The sequence below is a fragment of the Mesoplodon densirostris genome, chromosome 16, assembly GCF_025265405.1.
Source record: "Mesoplodon densirostris isolate mMesDen1 chromosome 16, mMesDen1 primary haplotype, whole genome shotgun sequence".
Lineage (NCBI taxonomy): Eukaryota > Metazoa > Chordata > Mammalia > Artiodactyla > Ziphiidae > Mesoplodon > Mesoplodon densirostris.
In genome coordinates, this window is record NC_082676.1 from 60,729,670 (window position 1) to 60,756,001 (window position 26,332).

Consider the following 26,332-nt stretch of genomic DNA (forward strand, 5'->3'; position numbering starts at 1 on the left):
CACCAAGCTCCAGATACAGAGCGATGCGCTGAGGAATACAGACCAATGGGCTGAGGGAAAATCGGGGTCACCAGATTTCTGGAGCCATTCTTTTCATCTGCTTGCCCATCTCTTCAGCTTTCATCACGCAGCCATAAAAGACACAGGTGTGCAGGTATGTATGTTCCTGAACTTAATGAGGAAGGGAGGGGCTGGCATTGGCTTCCTGATTGCTAGGAGGCCTTAGCTGCAACCAACTGAAAGCTCTGAATGGAGAAAGTTTGAGTGTGTGTTTTATTTTTTCCTTTCACTTCCAGAACGGAAAAGAAAAGTTATTGCAAAGTTTTTTGCATCAAGTGCCATGTCAATCAATCATGCCTTGGTGACTGTGAATTTGGTCCCAGTAAAGATTTCTGGCCACGTCCTGTTTGCAAACCTTCTTTGAACTCTGTAGGACTCCTCCAACTTCTGCAATGTTTTCCATCAATGGAAGTAGGTAGCAAGTTTGATAAGTGGGAAAAACTGTGGCAGTGCAAATAGAATATACCTAAAACAAACCTCACTGACTATTAGGTTGATACTTGTTGCATGAATATAAAATGGATGTGTGTACACCTGGGATCCTTCAGAGGGACTTATCTATGAAGCTTCAGGAAATATCTATCCTCTGTATGTCTGCATAATGACTTGGCCATTTAGAGAAAATAAATGTGTGTTTCCATGCAAGACAGGCACAAGTGGTCAATGTCCTGACACTTATCTTTGTTATTTAAGAATGTGTTTACGAGTATTCCTGATTCATGAGTCAAGGTCATAGTTTGCTAAAGTCTGTGGAACCAGTGGAGAGATTTTGACCTTGGTCAGTGATCTTCTTTTTTTTTTTTTTTTTTTTTTTTCCTTTTTGCGGTATGTGGGCCTCTCAACGTTGTGGCCCCTCCCGTCGCGGAGCACAGGCTCCGGACGCGCAGGCCCAGCGGCCATGGCTCACGGGCCCAGCCGCTCCGCGGCACGTGGGATCCTCCCAGACCGGGGCACGAACCCGTATCCCCTGCATCGGCAGGCGGACTCCCAACCACTGCGCCACCAGGGAGGCCCGGTCAGTGATCTTCTTGCTGTCCAGTAGACCTGATGATATCAGAAATGTTCTATATCTTTGCTGTCCAGTATGGTAGCTGCTTGTCCTAAATGTCTACTGAACCCTTGAAATGTAGCTGGTACACCAAATGGAGTTTTTGATTTATTTAAGTTGAGTTCATTTGAATTTAAATGTACCCAACCACATGGGGCTGGTGGCTACAGTATTGGACAATCCAGGCCTAAGTGATCCCTGAAATATGTAATAATTGGAAAAAGAAAAGGACTGGATGGCTGAATGTCACCACATCTATATACTGCATTGTCTTCGTTCGCTATTTTTCTTCTGTATGAAATCCATTTAAGGGGAAAACCAGAGTTGTGTATTAACTCCGTATATGTGTTCATACACTGTAAAATGATCAAAAAAATACAAATTGCTTTAATTAGCCGTTCTAACAGGCGACTCTAATCAATTTTATCGCCCTATATTTTGCAGCTCGCTGAGCATAGCCAAAGCTTCTGTAAGGTTCTGGAGTAATGTCTGAAAAAAGAAGCACTCACTTCTATTTGCGGTCACCAAACCATGTTCACATTGAAACTGGTCCTCCCAGACCTTAGGACAAAAAAATGCATCCTTGACAAGTAGATTTTTCCCACCACCAAACCAAAGGTAAAAAAGGGGTGACAAACACAAAATGGTCTACACTCCCTACTCACAAAATGTACTCACTTTCACATGCTAGGCAGCAAAATACAAGTGTGAACTTAGAGAACATACACATTTTAAATGTCATTATGGATTTCCCCTCTCAACCTGGCCGCCACCACCAGATGCGGCCATGGGAGATACTGACTCACATGGTCAGAAACACTTCCTTTGTTAGCAAGACTTCTGAAGGTCCACTGGGGGAAGTTATCAATTAAGGACCTTTAATGATGCTCCAATGAACCATTTTCAAAGCTGTGCTTGGTGGGATATTCATAGTGGCAGGGAAGGGCAAGGTTTCATGACCAAACAGGTTTGGCAGATGCTGAGTGAAATGAAATGAAACTGGATACTCATTTGTGGAACTTTGTAAAGCATTATTAATGAGCCCTGTGGCTCTCCATTGCATCACAAAGTGGCTTGACAACGGAAATCACACGTTTAAACTTGAGAGCATACTTTTGGAAAAAGATGTTCAAATATCCAAATGGCGAATTGCTTAGGAGGCGAGGTGAAATTTTTGTCATTGGTGGGGACACAGGGATTGGGTAGGGCTTTTCCTTTCTGAGAATATCCAAGGATCTCACTTTGTCTAAAACAGGTGGATTAATAATATACATAAAATTGATTCACTATAATGACATTTAAAGAACATTTGAAAAATGTAAAACATAAATATAAATCATTACTCTTTTATCTGTGTATGTTCAGCTATTTTTGAAATATGGCAATGGAAGTCCTGTTTTCTTAGAAAGTGAAAATAAAAGTTGATGTCAGGAATTTTAATTATTTGGTCCTCTCCTAGGTCCAAGTACCCATTTTTTCTATTAGATTTCTTATTAAAACTTGATTAATCTCACAGAAAAAAAAAAGTACCTTCTTAATTGACTTAATACTGAACCAAAACAAGGATGCAGGTTACAGGGAAACCCATGTAATAAAACTCCCACTGATCATTAGTTTTACATTCCTCTTTCCTTTTATTTGATAGTTTTAATGTTGGTTTTAGACCAAATTTGGAGATTTAGCCAGCTACACTTCGATGGATGTGTTGAATTTTTTCTGTTTTCTTCCTACAAGTTCGTTCATTTGGGTGTTGCTTCAGCAGTGGGAAATAGGTTTGAGAGCTACGGCAAAAGTTGTGAAATAAATTTATAAGAAGCTACAATGAAGCCAGGGAAAGTTATGTTAGCTATGCTGACCCTCAATGCTGGATGTATAAAAGGCTCTTTGGTTTAACCATCCCAGATGACTCCAGGAACCTACTAAAAATTTTTTTTCAGACAATTGGTTCAATGAAACCCTTGAATTATTTTCACTGAGTTTACATTCATTGAAGCCAGATACATTTTAAGCCAAGAAATGAAGAGCCAAGCCAGACCTCCATTTTGACACACAATCTAGCAAAGAGGGAAACATTTCATGATTAGCATCTCTCTTCTAGAAGAATTCACATCAAAACTGGAAAATTCAGTTAAGTCTTCTCTCCTTCTATGTTAGAGACCATCTCCCCTCCCCAGAATTGTCTTGTTAGTAGGATTTCACAGCAAACCCACAATCAATAGTGATGAGTTTTTCCACCAGCCGGGATTTCATACCTGCAGCAATTTATTGCCATACACAGGCTCTTGATACACTACTCTATAAGGAAACAGAAATGTAATGTTTTTCAATGCAAAAATGAAATAAAAGAAAATGCATAAGTCAGACAGAAATTCCAGAGCAATTCATTTACAAGTTTGCTTCTCTTATTTCACTAAGACCTAAGAGTGACCCATCAAACCAAAAGAAAGACCATGCAAAATCTCTGTAACTGAGGGTATCAAGACGGTGGGGCTGGGGATCAAACCGCACTCACTGTATTTGTGTTATAACCTGTGTTTATTTTTAAAGAAGAAAAAAGGATATTTTCATGGCTTCTTCCGATACCAGCATATTTCAATTGTTCACGTTAAGTCGCTCACATTTATCTCTTTATCTCATGATTGGAATTCTCTGGAACACCTGAGGATTTAACTTTGATGCCTAATGATTGAGGCAGTTAGGATGACAGCACAGTAGCAACCATAACTGTATCAACGCCTTTATATTTTTTAAATTTAATTTCATGTAATAACACTACACAATTGCATTTCATGAAACAATGAATCACAATGAAGCTATCAAAGCTGCTTTTAACATATGACTAGAAACATGTGTGTGTGTGTAATATATATTTTTTATATAGTCTGGCTTTTCTTTCCAATTTAGTTCTACTTAGCCTCCCTTTTTAAGTTAAAATCTACGTTTATGGAACTACAACTGTAAAAGTTCTTTCTCTCTCTCTCTCTCTCTCTCTCGCTTATTTGAATGTTTCAAGTACAGATATTATTCCCTGTGGCTTGTCCACCCCATACACTCTCCATTATCCTCTCACTTCTCACCCTCCCCCTTTCCTTTCTTTCACTGCATTTCTCAGGTTTGCTCAATAGGGACAACAGTGTTATTCTGTTGGCCCAGGGCTTAAGGGTTGAACTTGGCAATTAGATCACATGGGCTCAAACCCCAGTGACAGTGAAGATTTCTGAACAAATAATTTCATCTCTTTTCTGAAAAAAGATTCCTCCTCTGGGAAAAAAAAGAAAATGGAGGTGATGGGTAATGGGTAATGAGATTGCTCCTTGATAGGACCATGTGCAGAGGGAATGAGGTGATGTAACGGCTGAGTGTCTTGTCTCTTACACAGGACGTGCTTAACTTCTGGATGGGTTATTGCCTCCCACATCGTTACTGACCAGCCTAAAGCTGAACCCCAGCTGGCTCAGATTCTGAAAGCAGGATCTCTGGAATAAACATGTGGGGTTTTTATCTGGAGAATTTTCTCTTCCCACCTTTCAGTGCTACTGACACTTCTGTCCTGAGCTCAAAAATCAGTGAAATGAGGACACCTTTTTAAGATCCATGGACAGCAGAGTGACATGAATGCAGAAATAATTGTATTTAAGTCATGGTGTCACCCAGAACCTTGTTATAACGGGATGTAGGCATGATGCAGAAATGCACTGGAATCTCAACCAGACATATGCACTAGGGAGCCTCTCAGCAGCATTGAGTGTTAGAAAGCTTAGGTCTTTTCTAATAAAAGGGAGCGAGGTTAACATTGATAGTCTATATCATTGGGACTTCCCTGGTGGCACGGTGGTTAAGAATCCACCTGCCAATGCAGGGGACATGGGTTCGAGCCCTGGTCCGGGAAGATCCCACGTGCCGTGGAGCAACTAAGCCCGTGCGCCACAACTACTGAGCCTGCGCTCTAGAACCCACAAGCCACAATTACTGAACCCATGAGCCACAACTACTGAGCCCGCATGTCACAACTACTGAAGCCCAGGCGCCTAGAGCCCGTGCTCTGCAACAAGAGAAGCCACCACAATGAGAAGCCCGCGCACCACAGTGAAGAGAATCCCCACTCGCCGCAACTAGAGAAAGCCTGAAATGAAGACCCAACACAGCCCTAAAAAAAAAAAAAAAAAAAGATACCATTACTGTATGTCATCTCTCTCTCTCTCTCACACTCTTCCTCCCACTCTCTGGCTCTCTCTGCCCTCCTGCTCCCCTGTCTTCTCTTCCCTTCTTTCCAGTGCCCAGAACTCTACTCTCTTACTCTTGTTTCTACTGAGAGTTTCTCAGATCTTTTTTAACAGCTCTATTATCATTTCCTTCTCTCCATTTTCAATAGTTATCTTTTGATCAAATGCCATATTCTTTGCTATCTCCCTGAGCAGGTGAAAACACTTGTCTTGGTTCAGTTCAGTTCAGCAACCCTTATTTTCAGCTCCTTGATTGATGCCGGCCTTATGAGATCTCTAGCTTCACCCCTAAATCTAATGGATTGCTTTGTAGGTCCTGGGGACGTGGTCCTTCAACTTTTAAATGGTTGATCATACCCATGTATCGCCTCTCCTATTATTTATATATTTTTTTTCATTAACTTGGCCCACTTTTTTTTTATTGACGTATAGTTGATTTACAATGTTGTGCCATGACCCACTTTTTAATTCAAAAGAATTTATGGAAATGGGTACCACTAAACAATGAGTGAATTTGTAGGTTTGATAGGCTAGTGATGGAAGCTCAATTTCTACCTTTCGAAATACTAAAAGTGTGTGTGTGTGTGTGTGTGTGTATGCAGTGTGTCCTCAGGTAGAAGGGACCCAGGTAATGACTTCTGTGACCCTCCTTGTTGACTCAGGAACCCCTTGTGTCCTCTGACGTGTGGCCATCTGCACTGGGCCTGAGCATGACAGGCAGCATTTCCCCTGCAGGGCTGGGCTCCCAAGTAAGATGATTCTTCTTTGCCCTCAGCCCAAAGGAGCATCCCTGGTTTTGAACCTTAGCTTCTAGCTCACAGCATCTTCTTACAAATCCACTGCCTCCAGCACTTTCAGGGTGTCCATGATTATCACTCTCTCTCTCACTTCAATGTTCTCTTCCCTGAAAAGTTTAAGAGGAGCTAATTCTAGGTAAGGGGGATTGCTAGTTACAGGGATCCTGTGGGTCTTTCAAATCCTCTGTGCTTTGGCAGGACTGGGAGATGCCAGAGGGCTCCACCATCAGGTGGGAGGGATGGGGACCTTGGATGACAAAGAGGAGAAGGAGTGGAGAAAGCAGGGTATGTACAGGGTATGTACAAAAGCAGGGTATGTACAAAAGGTTGGTCATTCTGGTACCCACGCTGTTATAGTTGCTGGGTTGCTCTGACCCACTGTCAAGGCTGACGATAATTGGGGCAGGAAGATTTGGAGAGCAGCCTCCCCTACTTTCCTTAAAAGTAACCAAAGCCAGAAGCTTATTACTCTGCCCAATAAAATGAAAAAGAAATAACTGGTTTAGACCTATTAGAGGGGATCAATGTGTCTAAGACATGTCCCAGGTCTTCTCAGGATGGCCTTAGACCTATTTATTGTGCACTATTTTTTTAACACCTTTATTGGAGTATAATTGCTTTATAATGTTGTGTTAGTTTCTGCTGTACAACAAAGTGAATCAGCTATACATATACATATATCCCCTACCCCCCCCTTGCGTCTCCCTCCCACCCTCCCTATCCCACCCCTCTGGGTCGTCACAAAGCACTGAGCTGATCTCCCTGTGCTAGTGCACTATTTTTAATGAGATCAAACGAGCAAGCCACAAACTTCCTTTAAATAAAATGGAACCTGGCGTGCCTTTTTATGAACCTCTTTAATCATTATTTCTTTTGAAAAAAAATCATTATTTCTTTAAATAAAAATGGAGCACGGGGGACATTTCCAGTCATCAGAACATACCAGTATCTAAAAGGAGGTAGGGGTAGCAGCTTGAAATAGCACATTCAAGATTATAATATACTTCTGGCCAGGATGAATCCTGCACCATAAGCTTCAGAGTGCAGGAAACATTCATATTCTTTCTTGCCTTAAATCAACTTAAGGCCATCTATGAGCCCTTGGTTTGTTGCCCACATACATACACCATCCATGCAGCAAGATTCCAAAGCTGCCATCGGACACAGAGCAAAGTATTCCAGAAGCTACCTTCCTGGAAAGAGGACAGAAATGTGCTGCATAAATGAAGCTAAAACTTCATATTTCAGTTAGCTTTTCCATCACCGAATTGCCTGTTTGGAGCTGCCTCCTTAAAATCTTATCATCATAATATGAACAATGGGAAAAATATATAAATGTTTTAGGATAGTAGGGTGGCTTGATAAGGGCAAAAGTGACAGATTTCTAAGCCTTGACACTAGGAAACTCAGGACTTGAAGTTATTGACGTAACTCTGTTCATCCAAACCTCACCCAGTGGGAAGCAAAGACCCCAAAAGGAGCCAAAAGCACAAAGGGACTTTTTGGAGCTTTTCTCCCTGAATGGAATTTCTCTTTCCACCTTAGTCTCGATGCTCTCTTCTGAGTCCCTTTGCTCTCTCTACTTGCCTTGTTCTCGCAGATTTTCATTGGTCTCAACCAATGCAGACGTTCTCTATCCGTTACTCTCGCCCATTCTTTTTCCTTATTTGTGAGCTCCTACTGCCTGTACCTTCAGGAAGCTTCTACTTCCTGTTATACAAAAATCTATGAGGCAAGGAAAAGACACCAATTTGACCTACCCATAGGACAGCACAAAGTAATAATTCAATAAGTCATTGTCATTTTACAAATAATTCAATAAATTATTGTCATTTTACAGAGAAGGGAACACTCAATAAATGGCAGCTAATAATTGTAATGTGTTTGATTTTAGCTAGGCTTAGTAATGTCCACATTTTTTCCCCCTTGGGTGAGTGTTGATGAAGATAGTTTTCCTTTCTGTGTATTTTCTTTTTTTCTAATTTCTCCATCCCTTCTCTACTCTCCTCCATTTCCCAAATTAAAAAAAAATGTCCTAAACTAAGTCCTAAATCCCTCCATTTGCATCCTCAATCCAGAGGCTACCCTAGGGGAAGGGCATAGACTGATGTTTGGGTTCATGGGTTATCTGAGGATTTGGAGGAGGTCCAGACTGTTTAGCCCCTGCCTGCTTCTCTATTTAAAATGGTATAAATTCAAAGTTTGGAAAAAGAGGACTTGAAAAGGAGTGGATGGAGCTACACACACAAGAAGGAAATAAGTTGTTCCTTGGGTGAATAAAGAACATGTAGGTTGTTCTTTCATTTCATTAAGGGGAAAAGAAAAAAACCTAACCCACAGATTATAATAAATGTACTTGATGCAATTATAATAAAACCCAAGTTCATCATTGATGGAGATTAATACTCTGCTTCAAAATTGTAATTATTTGAAATTCGAAGGGAAGGAAATTAAATAACTAGTGTCTTTCCTATTTTCTAGTAAATTGCCTCGATTTGATCAGAAATATGGTTACATTTTTCTTTGTTATCTAATCTATAAAACAACAAATATGATTCCACTGAATTTATTTGAGGTCCCTCGTAATAAAAATAATGATATGATTTAGAAAATACCCCCCAACCCCACCCATTTCTTTTAAATTGTGTTTATTCCAAGTCATTTTCAAAACAGTGCTGCTAATATCATACCATGGGTGAGTAACTCCCTCTAGATCAAGTTAGGTAAATTTAATTATGGCCCCATAATGAGAAACATCCTCCTCTTCTCTAAAAGTGAAAAGCTTAATAAAGTGGTACCATTTAACAAACAATTCTAAATTGGACAAATAATTCTAAATCAGGTAACTGTTTTGGGGAAATGGAAGGAATAAAAAGTTGAAAAAAATAAGAGTTGAATGCTCAAGTTGGTCTCTATTTTGTTAGGAGATATTTCTTGCTAAAATCATCAATGGGGGAGAGAGAGAGAGAGAAACAGGGTTTGGGGGAAGAAATATCTTTCTAGGGCTGTAGTGATCAACAATTAAATATATTTACAAGAAAACATCCAGAACATCAGCCATGAAAATATATTTTCACCCTCTACAGCTGGTAACTACAGTTGTCATCCAACATATTATATTGAAAACACACAGACCATACTGAGAACTTCAGAGAGGATTTCTTTTTGAAGGAGGGTCTTTAATTTGACATGGGAAAAATGTCATCTTTTTTGGGAAGGTGTTTTGCATTTATTCTGAAGTTAATCAGGGAGTTCATTCCACTCACTCAACAGCACGACGGCTATCATGAGCAGAAGGCCTTCAGTCCTCCAAGCCTTTTGGACTCTTTCTCACAGGAAGAGGAAATGGGCGGCACCCAGTAGAGAAATTTGCAGCAAACTTGTAAAAAGAATGACTCGGGAGGAAACAAGGATGGCATGCACGTTAATGAATACTTACATAAATGTCTGCACCATAAAATCCATCCTGGTAAACAACACTGCAAGGGCGCACACACAAAGAAAAACATTCATATTAGTGCATTTCCCCATGCAGACACACCAACCCCTGCACTGGCGAAGTTAGTCTGGTCACAAGATCCGAAACACAGGAACCGAGGATCGTTTTCAGATTGGTTAAGGAGGTTGGAGACGACGGCAGTCCATCAGACTGAGAAAATTAGGCTGGGGTTCGGTGTCGGCCCAGAATCAGGACATGGTGGCGTGCTGGGTACCAGACTTTCCAACCTTTCCAGAGGGGTGCAGAAATGCAAAGAGGATTCACGTTTATTTTAAGTGACCCACGCAGATATGAGGATCAGGGTTTGCATTCAGCCAAACCATCGAGGTGCCCCCGGAAAAAAAATCATCTGCTTAAAATATATGATGGATAAGAGCAGGCATATGGATGTCACATTTTCAATACGGGTTACAGCTGACCTCAGGGGCATTGCACAATCCAAACGATTTCAGAAATTTTCTTCTATATTCTTTCACACTCTAGTATTCTATTTGGTAATTCCATATGCCCCTCTTCTATGGTGCATGTAGAATATCTCTAGTTATACGGGTGGGTGAACAGGTGTGTAGATGTGTGTGCAAGAATATATGTGTGCTTTTGTATATGAGTGTGCTTCATGCGTATATATGCATATGAATGTGTGTTACTTTGAACATGTAAATGCATACATGTGTGCATGTGTATACCACGTACATGTGTATAAGTGCATGTGTATATGAATGTAGATATTGTGCATATGATGTGTGTAGTAGTATGTGCGTGCACATCTGTGTGTATGTGGGCTCATGAGTCATATGTGGTTACACGCCTATGTCTGTGTGTATATTCGCATAAATTATAACCAGACTAAGCAGACTCCGACAAAACGATTGAACAAGCCTGGCCTCACAGCAGCTCTCTGATTCCTGTCCATTTAGTCATCTCAGAGAGAAGGGACTTCACAGGACGGGGTAAATAAAAGATCCTGGACTTTTCCAGAAGTTTTTTGGTTTACCTCGAGTGAAATATCCAGGAAAAGAAGCTCACAGCTCTGTGATCCTAGGAAACTGACTTAAAATTCCTAAGCAGTAAAACGGGTTTAATGAGGATCCCATGTAGCTTGCGCATCTCACAGGCCTTTGTGAAGATCCCAAAACATCTCAAATACAAAAATGCGGGTTTCTAAGGCATATTTTCAAAGGTTAGCAGTTGTTATTAATAACCTTCCCTGATCTCTTCCCATGGAGTTTACAGATGATTTATGGTTCTGTCAAATGCGCCCCACTGCAAATTCTCCAATGCGCCCCACCGTCGAATGGAGCTGCAGTCCTAACAGAAGCAGGACTTTGATTACCGAAGGATTCCAGCAGGTTTCAGGAGCAGAGTGGACCCGCAGGTAAGCCAAGCATATCGAGAGCCAGGGGGAGACACTTGACAACACACACATGCACACGCGCACACGGCAGTGACACTGGTTTGCTGGAGAACACTGCAGTGTGCTTCTCAGAGCTTTTCAGAGTTGATTGGTTAAACCCCAAGTACCATCATCTTTAAAAACGGGGCAGGGATTTCACATGCTAAGGAGGTCAGTAGGAATCGCTTTCAGCTGTTTTTATTTGGGTTGAAAAGGGGCTCCGGTTCACAAGAGCACTTGTCAAGCAGCGTCAAACCCTAATCCGAGATACAGAGGAAAGTGGCATCCTGAGCTAGGGGTTGATTTCTCTTTCAACATTTGCAACATAAAAAGATACTGCCTGTTGGGGGTCAGAAGGCAGGGCTGGCCTCTGCCAACAAGACTGGGCCCAGAGCTGATCATTCAGCCAGATCTGAAGAGCACTGTCCATTCCTCCAAGACGTCACACTGTCCATTCCTCCATGACATCACGCCCTTGCAAGTGCCGGTCCTTGTGCCAGGGAAGCCTTATCTCCTGATGACCTCATCCAGAAGCAGAGCACCATTCAAGAGCCAAGTTAGAGACGAAACCCACGGGCACCTGGGTCACAGCCTCAGCAGTCAGCAGCTATGCGCCCTGGGACTAATGACCTAAGCTATCTGAGCTTCACTTCTTCATCTGCAAAATGCGGAAAGAGGTAAGTGCCCATGTCAAGGGAGGACTGAGTTAGGTGATGTGTGCAAAGCGATGAGCAAGGGAGTTGCCAACAAAGTTCTAATTAAATATCACATCGCTATGCGCTTTATCCAGCGCCCAACCCAAGCGGAGTTTTTCCTCCTTCCCGTGAACACCAGCATCACGTTTTCCGATCCTCGAATCCTCACTTGGTCCAACCATTTTAAATATTGGTCAAATATTACAGGCATTTGTGTAGGCAGCTCCTTTCGCCCTGAAAGTTGCACCCAACAGCTTACTCGACATTCCATCCCACTTGATGGCCAACACATTGCTTTTCACACTGAAGATGTAAGTAAATATCTATTGAGTGAATACTGCCCATAGTTTAAAGGGGGGGTTGGCCATTAGTAGGTGACAGAAGGTGACACAGAGCAATTCTAGGTAGAATCTTCATCTGGTTATTCAGCATCAATGGCTGTTGTCAATGGGGGAGGGGGTAAGATTCGAAAACTGGACCCTGGGACTTCCCTGGTGGTCCAGTGGTTAGGACTCTGAGCTTCCATTGCAGGGGGCATGGGTTCGATCCCTAGTTAGGGAACTAAGATCCCACAAGTCACGCAGTGAGGCCAAAAACAAACAAACAAACAATAAAAACCCAAAAACCTGGACCCAGACTTAGGATACCCGTGCAAGAGGCTAGACAGAATGTGATGCACATGTGAATAATATATTACTATTTAACCAAACATTAATATACATTCAAATATGGGAAGGGATGCCTTTCTCTAAATATTTGTAGAGGGGAACTCCATCTGTGTCTGCTCTTCTGTGAATAATGGAGCAGATATTGGGGGCTGTTCCAGGGGGCACAGGACCAGGAGTGGCTGAGGCAGAGCTCTGGCTGAGAAAAGGGCCCCTTCTTTCATCAGGACAAGCTCTTGTGCACTGCAGCCAGCTGCGTGCCTCCATGGCAAGCCTCTGGGTACCAACAGCTCCCAGAAGTGAGTCAGGAACAGGCCCCGATGTTTGCCTTGGGCTTGTTCAGCCGGGTGACCTGGCTGCCACGCTCTGCCCTCCACCAGGGACCACGGAAGATTACTCAGGGACTCTGACATCCCACATTTACAAGACGGAGAACCAAAGGGAACATGTGATCTGGCATCTCATTTGAACAGACTCAAACAAACTGACTGATGAGCCCTATTCCTCTGCTGTTGAAATGCTTACTACACTCCAACCACGATGCTGAGGCTCAGGGCAAGTGCACCAGCTAAGGCTGCCCTCAGGGAGCTTACAGGGAGGCACAAAGCCAGGTACACTGGTGTAAGGTGGCAGCCGCGAGAGCTGCTGCGGAGGAGGGGAATGATGGCGCTCTGACCTGGTGATGGAAGGAGGAGGGCTGGCATCGGAGGTGAGGGAACCCCAGTGAATGGCCCAGAAACCCCAGCGCCTGAGCTAGTTCAAGAGGAACTAGGGAGGGAAAGCAAGCCAGGCAAAGGGAACAGCCAATGCAAGGTCCGATGTCTACAGGGTCCAGGGCATAATTTCTAGTTTGGGGGTGTTCAGAGGCTCAGCCAACTGTGGTGGCTTCCCTAAGAAAGGAAGTGGAGAATTCTAGCTGCTCTTACAAACCGCCCAGGATAGGGACTGCTGGTTTTCACTATGGGCAACACCTGCACAGTTTGGAGAGAAACAAACCAGAGGGGGAGTGATCTACCTTCACAATGACTCCAAAAAACTAGGAACCGATACGGCCAACCTCATTGGCCACATGAAACAAAGCCATTTGATGGGCTGCGAGTTTCATCACAATACTGTGTGTTTTTTTCCTAAGTCACAGCATGAATGTGATCGCCACAAGCCCTCACACCTAGAGAGCGATGCCTCTGTGTCCGTCCCTAGTCTGACCTAATTATTATTACCCCACCTAATCCTCAAAATACCCCTATGAGACGGATAATGTTATTATAGCCTCTTTGGACATCAAGAGAGTGAAACGGAGAGAACTAGGTACTGACGAAGAAGCTGGGATTCTAGCCCAGGTTGTTATCGGCTTCACAGCCCAAAATTTTAATTGTCATGGCAGGCAGCAGTGGTCAAACTTCAGCAGGCATCAGGACCACCTCGAGGGCCTGTTAAAACACAGATGGCTGGGCCTCATGCCCAGCCCAGAGGTTCTGAATCAATAGATCTGGATGGCGGAGTGGGGAGGTTGGGTCTAAGAATTTGCATTTTTAACAAGTTACGGGATGCTGACGCTGCCGGTCCTAGGACAAATAGGCTTATTGCCCTATGGAGCACCAACCTCCACGTGTCATTTTACTTTACATCTGAGACAACCCTGAAGGTCAGCTTCCTAGGTCCTATTCTAAATAGGAGCTGGTTATAGGCAAGCTCTTAGAAAGTCCCATGCTGGTTTTCAAGAATGGATCCAGGGGGCCTCCCTGGTGGCGCAGTGGTTGAGAGTCCGCCTGCCGATACAGGGGATACGGGTTCGTGCCCCGGACTGGGAGGATCCCATATGCCGCGGAGCGGCTGGGCCCGTGAGCCATGGCCGCTGGGCCTGCGCGTCCGGAGCCTGTGCTCTGCAACGGGAGAGGCCACAACAGTGAGAGGCCCACATAACGCAAAAAGGAAAAAAAAAAAAAAGAATGGATCCAAACATTTTTTTAAAACCCCACTAAACAGGTGCATTTGTGAAGGGAAAGGAGGGCAGGGGATGATGTCTAATGCGTAGCTATCGATAAATTAGCCACATCCCAGTACAAGAGAAGAGAGTTGCCATCATGCATTGAACAGGCGCAGCCTTATTTTAATGCAGAGGCGGTCTGTCTAGCCATGCAAAGGTAATTGTAATCTCTTCGGAACTGCGATATGCTTTTGCAAGAGCGTAATGCAAATGCACATCTCATTTTCTTAGAAAGGTAATAACAGGAGTTAAATATTTGAATGAATGCAAGCAGGGAATGATTGCTCTATAACAAATTAGTTTACTTTATAAAAAAAGGAAAGAAAGAAATCATGCGATGCCCAAACTATACAATCTGCTTGTGTAACATAATATATCCCAGCCACAAATACATTCTTGAAGGAAAGGTTATTTAAAGCTGCTTTATCTTACTGCCCATTCCATGTGGAAAATAATATTTTTAATGCATTCAAATCTAGTTGTTTTTGAATGGATATCAGGTGGGTCCATAAACTCACTAGCATTTGTATAGAATTGTACAGTGTATGTACACTGACATTTTCCTTGGGAAAATACATATTTTAATTAGATTATCAAAGGCATCTGTGGGCCTCCCTGGTGGCGCAGTGGTTGAGAGTCCGCCTGCCGATGCAGGGGACGCGGGTTCGTGCCCCGATCCCGGAGGATCCCACATGCCGCTGAGCGGCTGGGCCCGCGAGCCATGGCCGCGGAGCCTGTGTGTCCGGAGCCTGTGCTCCGCAACGGGAGAGGCCACAGCAGTGAGAGGCCCGCGTACAGCAAAAAAAAAAAAAAAAAAAAAAAAAAAAAAAAAAAAAAAGGCATCTGTGACATCCCACTTTCTCCCCCCAAATTTAAGAACCACTGACTTAGAGTGTTTGTCTTTAAATGCACTCAATTAAGAGGCTTTTTTTTTTTTTTTATGTAAGAGGTTACATTTTTAAAACTGGCTGAGAATTTAAACAAGAATTCACGGCAAAACCAAAAAACCAAAAAAGCTAAAGACAATTCTGGAAAGTATTCTGGGGCTAGGTGATGATGACCTAAAGTTTATGTTCGTCAAGAAACTTCCCAAGCATCAGATAATACAATCTGAGGATAAGACATTTATAAATTAAAACCAAAAAACATGGTTGATTTACAGAAAGAAAGGTTTGCACACACTGTTCTAAAGGCTTCTTCAGGACCTAACCTGAAAGCACTCCCAAAGGCTCTGTGTATGGGCTTCATTCTTGCACTGAGCAACTGTAAGAAGTTTTTTCCTGGGATACCACCATATCTTTCTTGCACTTAGAGTAGCATATTAGCTCAAAATACTTCTCATGGTAACTCCGAGAAGTTGTACATACATGTGACATAATTAATGACTTGAGAAAGTACAAAATGTGTTGCTCAAAAATATCCAGAGAGCCAAGATAAAAACCCTATAGCAAATGCTGGGTGCTTAACTTAGAATAATAATAATAATTTAAAAAATCTCCTATGGTTCTCTATATCCCTAGTCCCATACAATACGATTGGTACATAGTAGGAACTTGATAAGGTGCTGTTAATTAATTAATTAACTAATTAAGAACAAGAACTTGGTGAGGCCAACCTCATAGGGTTTTGTGGGGAGAGGATTGAGGTTTAGTTGCTGTCCTGTAACATCCGATGTTGTACTGAGTCTGGTGTATGTGTCTCTGACGCTTCTACCTTCCCAAATATGAGTCCTAGGAAGACAGACTGGACATGGTAGCCGTTTATCTAAACAGACTCCAGGAGCAAATGCAAGGAGAAATATGGATGACTTGGTCCATTTAGCTCTCCGAGACTGTTCACTAGTTAATATTTTATTTCCAATCTACAGATTCCTTAAACCACTGAAGTGCCTGTGTCCAAAGCCATCTCTGTGGCTTATGGGGAATGGAGGTCTGTGAACTGTAGGAGTCCCCCAGCCAATGGGTACGTGACTCATGGAAGGAAAGATATGGGTACTCAACATAAGCCAAAGGGGACCCTTGAGAAAGAGGGGAGTATGAGCAACTAATAAAATGTCAATAACCACATCAACAGCAACAACAGTAGCTCCAGTTCACTTAACACGTGCCATTTGATGGAACTGATTAAGTTGTAACCTTACCTGCATCTCCCTACTTCATCCTCTATCAACCCTACGGAGGCAGGTGTAGTCTTCACTCACCTGCTAAGGCAACTGTGCCTGCAGAGATTAAGTCAGCTACCCAGGGTAGTATGAGATAGAAGAGCAGGAGCTAATCTCATCTGCCCCATAGTCTGTGTCTTTATTGGATTGTAACAATCTTATAGACTGTGTAGACACTAGCTTTCTAACTCATCACCCATTCTCACTCAGTTAATGCTGGCAATCACTAAGGGGTTGATTGGCCCAGGCTAGGGCTTTCCTCTCATTCCTGTGATCCCTGGTCCAAGTAGAGCCTTCCCCCCTGCCACCAGGAGTGATCATGAATTAATGTCCCAATAACTTTCTATTTAGCTATGTGAGAAAGAGGAGATAGGGCTCTTCATAACCTACATTGTTTACTTGCTGGGAGAAATTTCAGAAAATATCAGGACGTGGAGGGAAAAACCAAATCAGTAAAAGGAAATGTAAGAGCATCCTTAGTGAATCCTCCTGGGTGATTATCTTGACGTTGGATACTTCCAAGGGTCACTCAAGGCTTCACAAAGGTGGCCTTGGAGGTTCTGTGGATTTGTTTCAATCTCTCAGAAAAAAAAAAAAAGGAAGCTATACATGGACATAGGATAAATGACACATTCTTCGCTGCGATTTTAGTAACAGAGTATTCATATTGGATACTTCATGGAAAACAGAGGTTTAGGATGACAGATGTGTCTTCAATTGGTGACAATGGGAAAAATAGATTCTTCCTAAATAAATGCAGTATTTTTTACATGATGGCTTATAAAAAGATGGGGACCTCTGTGTATGAGGGAGCATCACAGAATGAGAGCTTAATGTGGCAATTTAGGAAATGATTGGATTTTCTTTCTTTCGTTTTCTTTTTGGGTTTTAAACTTTTCAAAAAAAATTTTTTTTGAACTGAAGTTTAATTGATTTATAATGGAAATGATTGGGTTTCTTCTCTCTCTGGAAGCTTTCTGGAACCCAAGCTGGTGCCCACTCAACACCCTATCTTATCACTTATCACATTTGTTGAAATCGTTAGCATCTATGGTGTTCCCTGTGCCTGACTGTAAGAAACTCCTCCAAAGGCGCCATGTGCCTCAGCATCCTTAGCATAAGACAGTGCATCAGCTGAGAGAAGCAATTAACCGGACTGGAGGAAAGACAGTCAAATCTAGAAATCAGGAAACTAAAGAACTTTGAAGACAAACAGCTACAGGAAATCCACACTATTCCCGGGACCACCTGAATCCTGATCATGTCATCCTGGAAACAGAAATGGGTTTCCAACCTCTCTGCTACTTGCTTCCACTCAACATAGATCAGGGCGCTCTGGACTCCAGCCAATGTCTGCTGTGTCCTGCTCAGCTCTTTTCCTCTCCAAGATGGGCTGCCCCTCCCAGCCCCTTCCCCCATGGACTCCTTCAGCCTAAGCCAATGAAGGGAAAGGAACCTTCATTGAAGATGCTGAGTTCACACATTTTCATTTTGTTGCAAAGCACTCCAGGCAGTTTGTAATCCAGCAAAACACCCAGGCAACTGGCTGAATTTCCTCCTTTTCAATCTTCTCTTATAGAACATGCACACATGGACACACACACCCTTAGCCCTTCTGAATTTCCTACTCTGCCCGTCTTGAGAATTTTCTCTTCCTACTAGGTGTGGTTTCAGAATTCCAACCATAATATTGCCAGTGAAGAGGCACAATTCACCATTATAACCAAAATGATGAGGAAGATCACTGGAATATTAAAATGAAATCATGTCCAAAGCAGTCACCAACAACGTGCTTCACCGCTTGGAGATGCCTGGTTCTCTCCCTGGCGAACGTGGCATTAGTTATACCTGGTTATTGCCAGCAAAGAGCAAGTTCATTATAAGTTAGCAAATTTCAATTTTACAGCAGGTGTGTTACTCTGAGATTTTTATAAATTGTTCACATGAGGATAAGCCATACAATTTTATTTTTTTCTGTTCAATAGAGTAGTGATATATTGAGGGTACATAGACCAAAAAGCGACAATTACCATCTACTAAGGTAAGATAATGATTTTCAGACAAACTAATGTGATATAAACAGGCAATTCTGCATTTACAGCTTATGAATCTTGCTTTCATGAGCCTAAAGGGTAACTTATTTTTTCTTCATAACTCATGATGTGACCTTGGGAATAACAAATCTTTGTTTCTGCTTTTTTGAATCTAAAAATGGGCTCGACACTGTGGGCTGGAGATAATGATCATACTAGCAATGATTCCTTACAGTACACGGTCAGATATATGAGGCTTAGGACATGCAGACACATTGTTTTGGAGGGTTGGGAGAATTTAAGGCCGATGCATCTTTGGTTCGTTATTATCCTCCACCTTTTCGGTAAAAAAACTCTAATGACAATACAGAAATAATAGACATTGTCTTATTTCTCTGCTTTTATTTTCCCTTCCTGATGATTTCATCAAATTTCACTTCTTAATATTCTTAACTTTGTTTCATTGCATTTGTTTTTAAAACACTTCAAATGCTCTACTTGGGAATGCGTGAGATATGAATAAATAATGAACAAAGAGTGTTTCCCTTTGTCATCAGAATAGAGATGATCCAGGCTTATTCAGGTTTTCTAAAACATGGATAAGCCAAAGAGCTATAGAAAATGCATTTAACCCTTTCACACAGTCCTGAATATAGCCAGATTCTTTCTAGAGGCCAGAAAGCCAGTCTCCTGGCCAGACTGTGCTGGGTAGAGTTGAGTTTTCCTTTGAGCGGTACTACTGGCATTTGGGCCCCGTAACTCTTTGTGTTGGGGGGCGTGGTGGGAGGCCGTCCTGTCCTGTCCTGTACATTGTAGGATTTTTAGCAGCAGCCCTGGCCTTCACCCAGTAGATACTATCACAACAAACAAAAATGTCTCCAGACATTCCCAATGTCCCATGAGGGCCACTGCCTTAGAGACTTCCCTCTCTCCGACGCCAGGGGGCCAGAATGTTCTAGGAGGATTCCTAACAGCAAGGCAGAACGGGTAGCACTCCAAGAAAGCAGCCCATTACACCAGTACCAATTTTTTTTTCTTCAGCATTCACCACCATTCCTTGATATTCACTCGGCAATAGTAAAGTCCATGTACAGAAAGACCAAACGGGCCTTGGGGAACAAATCAATCTGCATTGTCCTCAGAGAGGGAAAAAGGAAGGCAAAGGCCATTTTGGAAAATCTAACTAAATGAGTCACTTCCAATTTCTTTGAACTTCAAGAGTTTGCGTTAGACTCGACACCTAATTTTCTCTTCTGGGCCAAAGGTTCATTCACCTTGAAGCACAAGATGTCTTTGGGGAGGGGGACAAGACCGCCCCAGTGAATTGTACGTTTGAAACCCTCCTGTCCCTCCACCGAGGGATTCAAAGGGCAAATGTGATCCAACCTCCTTAATCACCAGATGTTTGCAATCATCAGAAAGACGTCTTGGGCTGTAACCATTTCTCTGTTCTCCAGCATTCAGTCTCAAAGAGAATTTACATAACAAAATGTGACATGTAGAATGCTTAAAGGCACCAACCATGACAAGACGAATTACACTCATTTTTCAAGACTCTTTGCAAGGTGCTGCACAGCAAGCGCGCGGGCTGCATGCCGGGCGGCTCCGGGGGGGCGGTCAAGACCGGCATGCGCTAGATCGCACGCAAGGGGTGCTGGTGCGGGAGGCCCGCCCGGGGTCGGGGGGCTGCCCCACTTACCCGCCGTAGGCTGGGATCGGGGGCGGGGGCGCCGCGGCCCGGAAGGTGTTGTACACGGTGCGGCCGCGGCCTCTCAGGTGCGCCCCTCGGTAGGCGGCCGCGGCGGTGGCGGCTGGATACGGGAAGCCGGGCACTGCGGGCGACAGGAGAGAGAAGAGCTTTCAGAGGCACTCCTGCCTTTGAGGGAATCACCCGCCCCTCCCCACCCCCACTCAGGACCCTTCTCCCCGCAGGCCAAGGCTGGACACCTGCCCCGCTTCCTTCTCAGAGTCAGGCTTCCAAAGGCGGGTAGGAGGGAGGAGACCCAGGTCTGATTCCAGAGAGGATGGGGTAGTTCAGCCCGTGGTCCCTGTGCCCAAGGTCAAGGACAGACCATTCTTAATAACGGGAGAAAAGCTCACTGCACAAACTTAAATTTTTAAAAAGGTATTGCAACAGATTGCAAGATGTATGTGCAGTGTGCTCTCAAATCTGTCTACCTATCACCCATCTATCCACATGCATACATATACACATATGCATAGTGTAATATATACGTGGATGAGCACACACTATGCATATGTGTATATGTACACATACATCTGTACAAGCATGTGTGCATGTGGAAGTGAATATATGTATATATGTGTATATACAATATACCTGGATGTTTGTGTGTACATACATGTACACATGCATGTGTTATGTGAATATGTATATGTGCATATTTATATATGTGTGCGTATTTATATAGTTATATATACAAATTCATATACACACATATTTCAATGTGTTTGTAGTTATCTCTGGGGCTGAACTTCATAAGTAAATGTTAGTTGTCTGTTCATAGCTTTTCCCCAACCCATTTTCATTTTTTTCCCTTATTTTCCTTTATGTACCTATATTGCTTGTTAAAAATTTTAAATTGAAATACTGCATTCCTAGAGACAAGTGTACACAGCGTAGGTGTATGGCCCTCTCAGGCTCCAAGAAACAAATTATTACTAAGGTCCCATCAGCCCCCTAACCATTTATACAGCTTATAAAACCATTTCTACCACAAACATAATTGCAGAGAAGTGTGGGAATTCGACTCTGAAGGAAAGGGTTTGGGCAGGGTTTTCTTCCCTGGGGGAAAATTCTCTGAGCAGAATGACTTGGAGTCAGCAGGGAAAGTAAGCCTGATGCTTGAGATCCCTGATAATGAATATGGCTTCCTCTGCCTGGGGTGTCATTCCTCCTAGGATGTCTGCAAATCCTCAGGCATCAGGGCCCTTGAAGCCTTCAGAACACCACCTCTGCCTTCCTGCTCTTTCTGTCACTGAATCTCACTGCTCTCACCATGCTGGCCATGCCTGTCCCATCCCACTTAGCAGCAGGCACTGTTGCCCACACTGAATTCCGTGGAGGGGATGCTTTTTTAGGAAAATACTGTCCCAGGAGCACTATATTAAAGGCTCAGAAAGTCCTAAGGTAAGGGAAGTGCATTAACACCATTAACCCAGAACCCCCAAGCTTCATTTTTCCAGGAACTCTAGTTTGCAGAATACCCAACCTCTCACAGGTATTGAGAGAAATCAGTCATTTATTACTTTACCTCTTCTATTCACCTGCCAGCTCCTTGAGGCCTCCCACCGTATCCCATTAATCTTTGTATCTCCCCGCGCAAGGCTGGGAAGGACACAGCTCCTCTTGGCATCACAGGATCTTGGCATCACAGGATCATAAAGGCTCAGAGAGGCCTCACAGCCAAGGAAGCTCTTTCCCCGAGTTAACTCAGCACATCCTCTGCCAGGATCTCTGTTTTGCTGAATACCTAGCCTCTCACAGGGTGTTGTATTTCATATTATGTTAAACTTGCCTACATCCAAACGGCCGAGAAGGGCTTTTCCCCTCCCCGCTATCACGTTCAAGAGTAGAAGCCCTCCACCCAGAGAACACACTGGTGGTTGCCAAGGGGGAGGGGGCTGGGGGAGGGATGGAGTGGGAGGTAGGGGTTAGCAGATGCGAGCTTCTATATATAGAATGGATAAACAACAAGGTCCTACTGTATAGCACAGGGAACTACCTGCACTATCCTATGATAAACCATAATGGAAAAGAATAGTAAAAAAATAATGCATTGATATATATATAATATATAAAACTGAATAACTTTGTTGTACAGCAGAAATTAATGCAACACTGTAAATCAGCTATACTTCAATTAAAAGAAAAGGAAAGAAATAAAGAGTAGAAGCCCTTCACCCCATCAATTCCCATTACTCCCAGAGTCCTTGGATAGAGTAGGTTTGCAGCTGCATGTGGGTGGCAAGGGGTGGGGAGAAGAAGGAAGTGGGATTTCCCACAGGAGCCATTCCCAATTCTATATTCATGGAATTGCATGGAGTGGAATATAACCCTTGACCCGGAAGTTAAGGCAGACTAGCTGTCATCTGGAATTCTTTGTGTGTTCTTGAATGGCCAACAGCTATCCTGTTTCGTGGATTCTACCATATCCTTCTGTGATGATGCTGGTAAATGCTAGGGTGGTAGAATCAAGCCAGAATGATTTTTATCTTTCTATTTATGTCTGAGAAGACCATCCAGGTTATTTCTTTTTTCTAATTGTCGTTCAAGACAAATCATACAGCAGTACTTAATTCTCAGCTTTCCAGCCCTCACCACCCATGTTTCCTGGCTGGTGTTTCAATTACTGTTCTTGAAATTGCAAAGAGGTGTCAACCTCAATGGGAAAAGCAGGGAAATCCTAATATCGTAAAAGCCCAAGAGTCATGAGATAGGAGATGTTGGCTTTAGGACTGGGGAGAAAATGAGCAAGCGTGCCTTTGACTCCAGCACTATCTTGCCACAGTTCAAATATTAAGTTTTCAGAGGAACACCTTGGATTTTGAAATAAAGCAAATGAAAAGTTCACAATCTGGCAGAGCAGCTGGCTGCCTGTGTGAGGAAACACAGTAATTACGCTGACCCATTCATTATCGCTGGCTACGGCATGGAGTGAGACAGACAAGATCCCTCTCAGCGACAAGCAGGTTTTACAATAATTCTTGGAGGATTTAGATGTTGAGATAGAACATGAAACAGAAGCTCAGCAGTAGAGCAAGGGGAACACAAGCTGCTAGAAGGGTAGAGCCAGGATGCCATTTTGTACCCCCTTTGCTGCAGGGAGAAAATATCCTTCTTGATACAGGATAAGGGATTTGCAGGTCTTAATACCAGGCTCTTTGGGCTGCTCCAAGCAGGGCACATTAGAGGGATTCTTATTTTGCTAAAGGAACAAGGGAAGGACTGCACATCAACTTCCTGGGAGGCCAAGTACCCTTAGGTAAAATAAGGAGGTTCCATTGTAACAGGGACTTCATGGAGAAGGCACATAAGTCTCCAAGATGGATGGTTTTCTCAGCTATCCCTTTCTTGTTGCCATCTAGAGCTGGCCAAGGGGTCTCTTAATGAAGTCTCTAGCTAGTCACCGTGATGGATGAATGTTCTCTTCTCTTCCCCTCTTTTCTTCCTCCCTCCCTTCCTCCAGAAAATAAGCAGGACCCTGTGGGGCTCCTGGGCACAAAAGCTTTTCTGTGTCCCCTTCCATGAGTTTCAACAGGCAGGTTCAAACAGTTGCTAATCAGGGAAGGGAGGGGTTGGGAAGACAAGGGAGGAGCCGTCAAGAGACAATAGTGCAGCCTTGGGGCAGGGTCCTGGTTCCCCCTCAAGGGATACATATAACAATATCTTTGAGCTGTTTTGCAGATACTGAAACCCCTGCCAGGTGGGAGAAGTTAACAGTATGCTGCTCACAAGCACGTAGACCCCAGACCGGTTGGAACCAGAAGGTTGATGATGCTGACTCTCACTTACTACTTACTCACCACCAACCAATCAGAAGAAAGTCCAGGAGCTGATCACGCCCTCCTCTTTGAACCATTACTATAAAACTCCTCACTACCCCCTCCAGGTCAGGACACACAATTTTGAGGGCATTATCTCGCTGTGGCCCCTTTGCCTGGCAAAGCAATAAAGCTATTCCTTTCTACTTCACCCAAAACTCTGTCACCAAGATGTAATTCAGTGTTGAGATACAGAGGCCAGATTAGGCGTCCATCCCTCCCTCCCACCCTTCCTCCCTCCTTCTCTTCCTCCCTTCCATTTATTTTCTAATCTCCTCCTGAAGAATGCTGCCATGAACCTTCCTGGCTGTACTAGCAATCAAGTAACTTGACTGATCAAGTAATAGAAGGAAAAAGACTCTCACCATTGCTAAAATGCAAGCTCCATGAGGACAGTGCTCTCCATCTGTTTTGCTATTTGATTTAGAAAACTGCCTGACACAGCAGTGCAGGTATCAGCTACCTAACACCATGCGTGGACACCCTTTGATGGTGAACCCATGTTAGTCTCCTTCTTTCTGGGACAGTAGAGGCCCTTTCTCTTCCTCTTCCACCTTCCATAATCCAGTCCTTTATACAAAGCACCCTGCCCAAGATTTGCAGATAAACAGTGTGCAAATAACACACCGGCTCTCACTCATCTTTATAAAAACAATCACTACTCCCATACTTAGAAGGTGCTGTACTGGCCCAAAAATAGCAACCAGACTTGGAATATGTGTGATTCTGATAAAAAGGGAGACAACTTGGATAAACATACTGCACTGGGAAATACTGCCCACCCTCAATTCATTTAAATTCACATTTACTGCTGCACTGTGTCAGGGTATGGAGATTGGTTTCTACTTCTGGGGGAAAAGCAGGGTTCAGACGTTTTCCCCAGACAGGTGATGACTGTCTGGTCTATAAAAGGAACTCTGTCACGTTCCTCCCTTCATGGAACCCCACACAGCATTCCCTAGAAACCCAGCAAATCTCAGTCTCTGCGTGCAACACATGTGTGCAACAAGGAACAATGGAAAATAGCAATCGTTATAATCCCTAACACGCCTGACTTATAGCCGTGCCTTCTGTGTTTCTCCCCATCTCCATTAGAGGACGTTTCCCCTATGGCTGGTTTAGGACAGTGTGGCTTTCTCTTGCCAAATGGTCAATTTCAACGGCAAAAAACCCACAACTGTTTGTCAAGCTTCCTTTAGACTCACATGGGATGGCAGGAACTGATTTATTTATTTTTACTTGCCTACCAGGTGTGTTGGCTTATTGATCATGGTTAACTGCATATGTGAAGTGAATACTTAGATGATTCAGATATAGATTAAAACAAAACCAAAGTGGCTTTATCCTTGAACCATGTAGAAAGAATGTAATAGGGAAGAATAAGTCTGACTCCATGTTAGATCTGTTTCTTTCACTTAAACCTTTGTATTCTATTACTTTTGCTTCGATTTAAGAATGTTGTCTAGAGCCCGAAATAGACAGGATAGCCCATTCTCAAGGCTCTGACTTTTCAGGGTATAACACTTTTCCATTCATATAGAGATAAAAAGTTCAAAACAGAGAATAACATTTGTCTTGCTGGAGGTTTACAGGAACATCCTGACCTGACCTACCAGACAGCTACAAGAACAAAGGATTCTGACACCAAGAAGTCTGCAACAACCAGCCACGCCCCCTCTCTCACCTTGGCTTTGTTGAAACCATTTGGGGAGTTTGGGGTTTTCTGAGCCACCCCTCTCCTTGCATGTCCTTGCAATAAAACTTCCTGTGCTCCAAACTCTGACATGTAGGTATTGTTTGGCCTCACTGTGCACTGAGCACATGAACTTGGGCTCAGTAACAAGAAGACATCTTAATTACGTGCTTATATTTCAGTGTGACACGTCTCTTTTGCTGAGTTATCATGTCCTCTATCAATACCCCAGTTCAGGAGTTTGGGTCCAGGAAGTGGGCAATAAATGTTTAATAAATCCAATGCAAAATGCCAAATGGAAACTCACAATGTCCTCTCCACTTCTGAGATGGAGTAAATCAATGCTAATAAAAGTCATCCACCTGTCACCCTGTCCAGTATTTGTAAATGCCTCTTTGTTAATTAAAGAACAATGTTAGAAAGAAAAGACACCAAACTAGAGTTATTTCTGAAGGCCAACGCTGGAGTTTGATTTTTTTTTTCTAGTTGAACTTCAAGTTAATAAGCATGTAA

At 43.2% G+C, this 26,332-nt stretch overlaps 1 protein-coding gene across 2 annotated transcripts in view; it reads right to left on the bottom strand.

Annotated features, from left to right (window-relative positions):
- RBFOX1 (RNA binding fox-1 homolog 1) overlaps window positions 1-26,332 on the bottom strand; it is a 381,057-nt gene that overhangs the window by 36,215 nt on the left and 318,510 nt on the right. For both annotated transcript variants that reach the window (XM_060079322.1, XM_060079321.1), the window contains exons 9-10: window positions 20,261-20,393; window positions 9,568-9,607 (exon numbers count right to left, since the gene is read on the bottom strand). In XM_060079322.1, coding sequence (XP_059935305.1) covers window positions 9,568-9,607; window positions 20,261-20,393 — 173 coding nt within the window. The remainder of the gene's footprint in view (window positions 1-9,567; window positions 9,608-20,260; window positions 20,394-26,332) is intronic.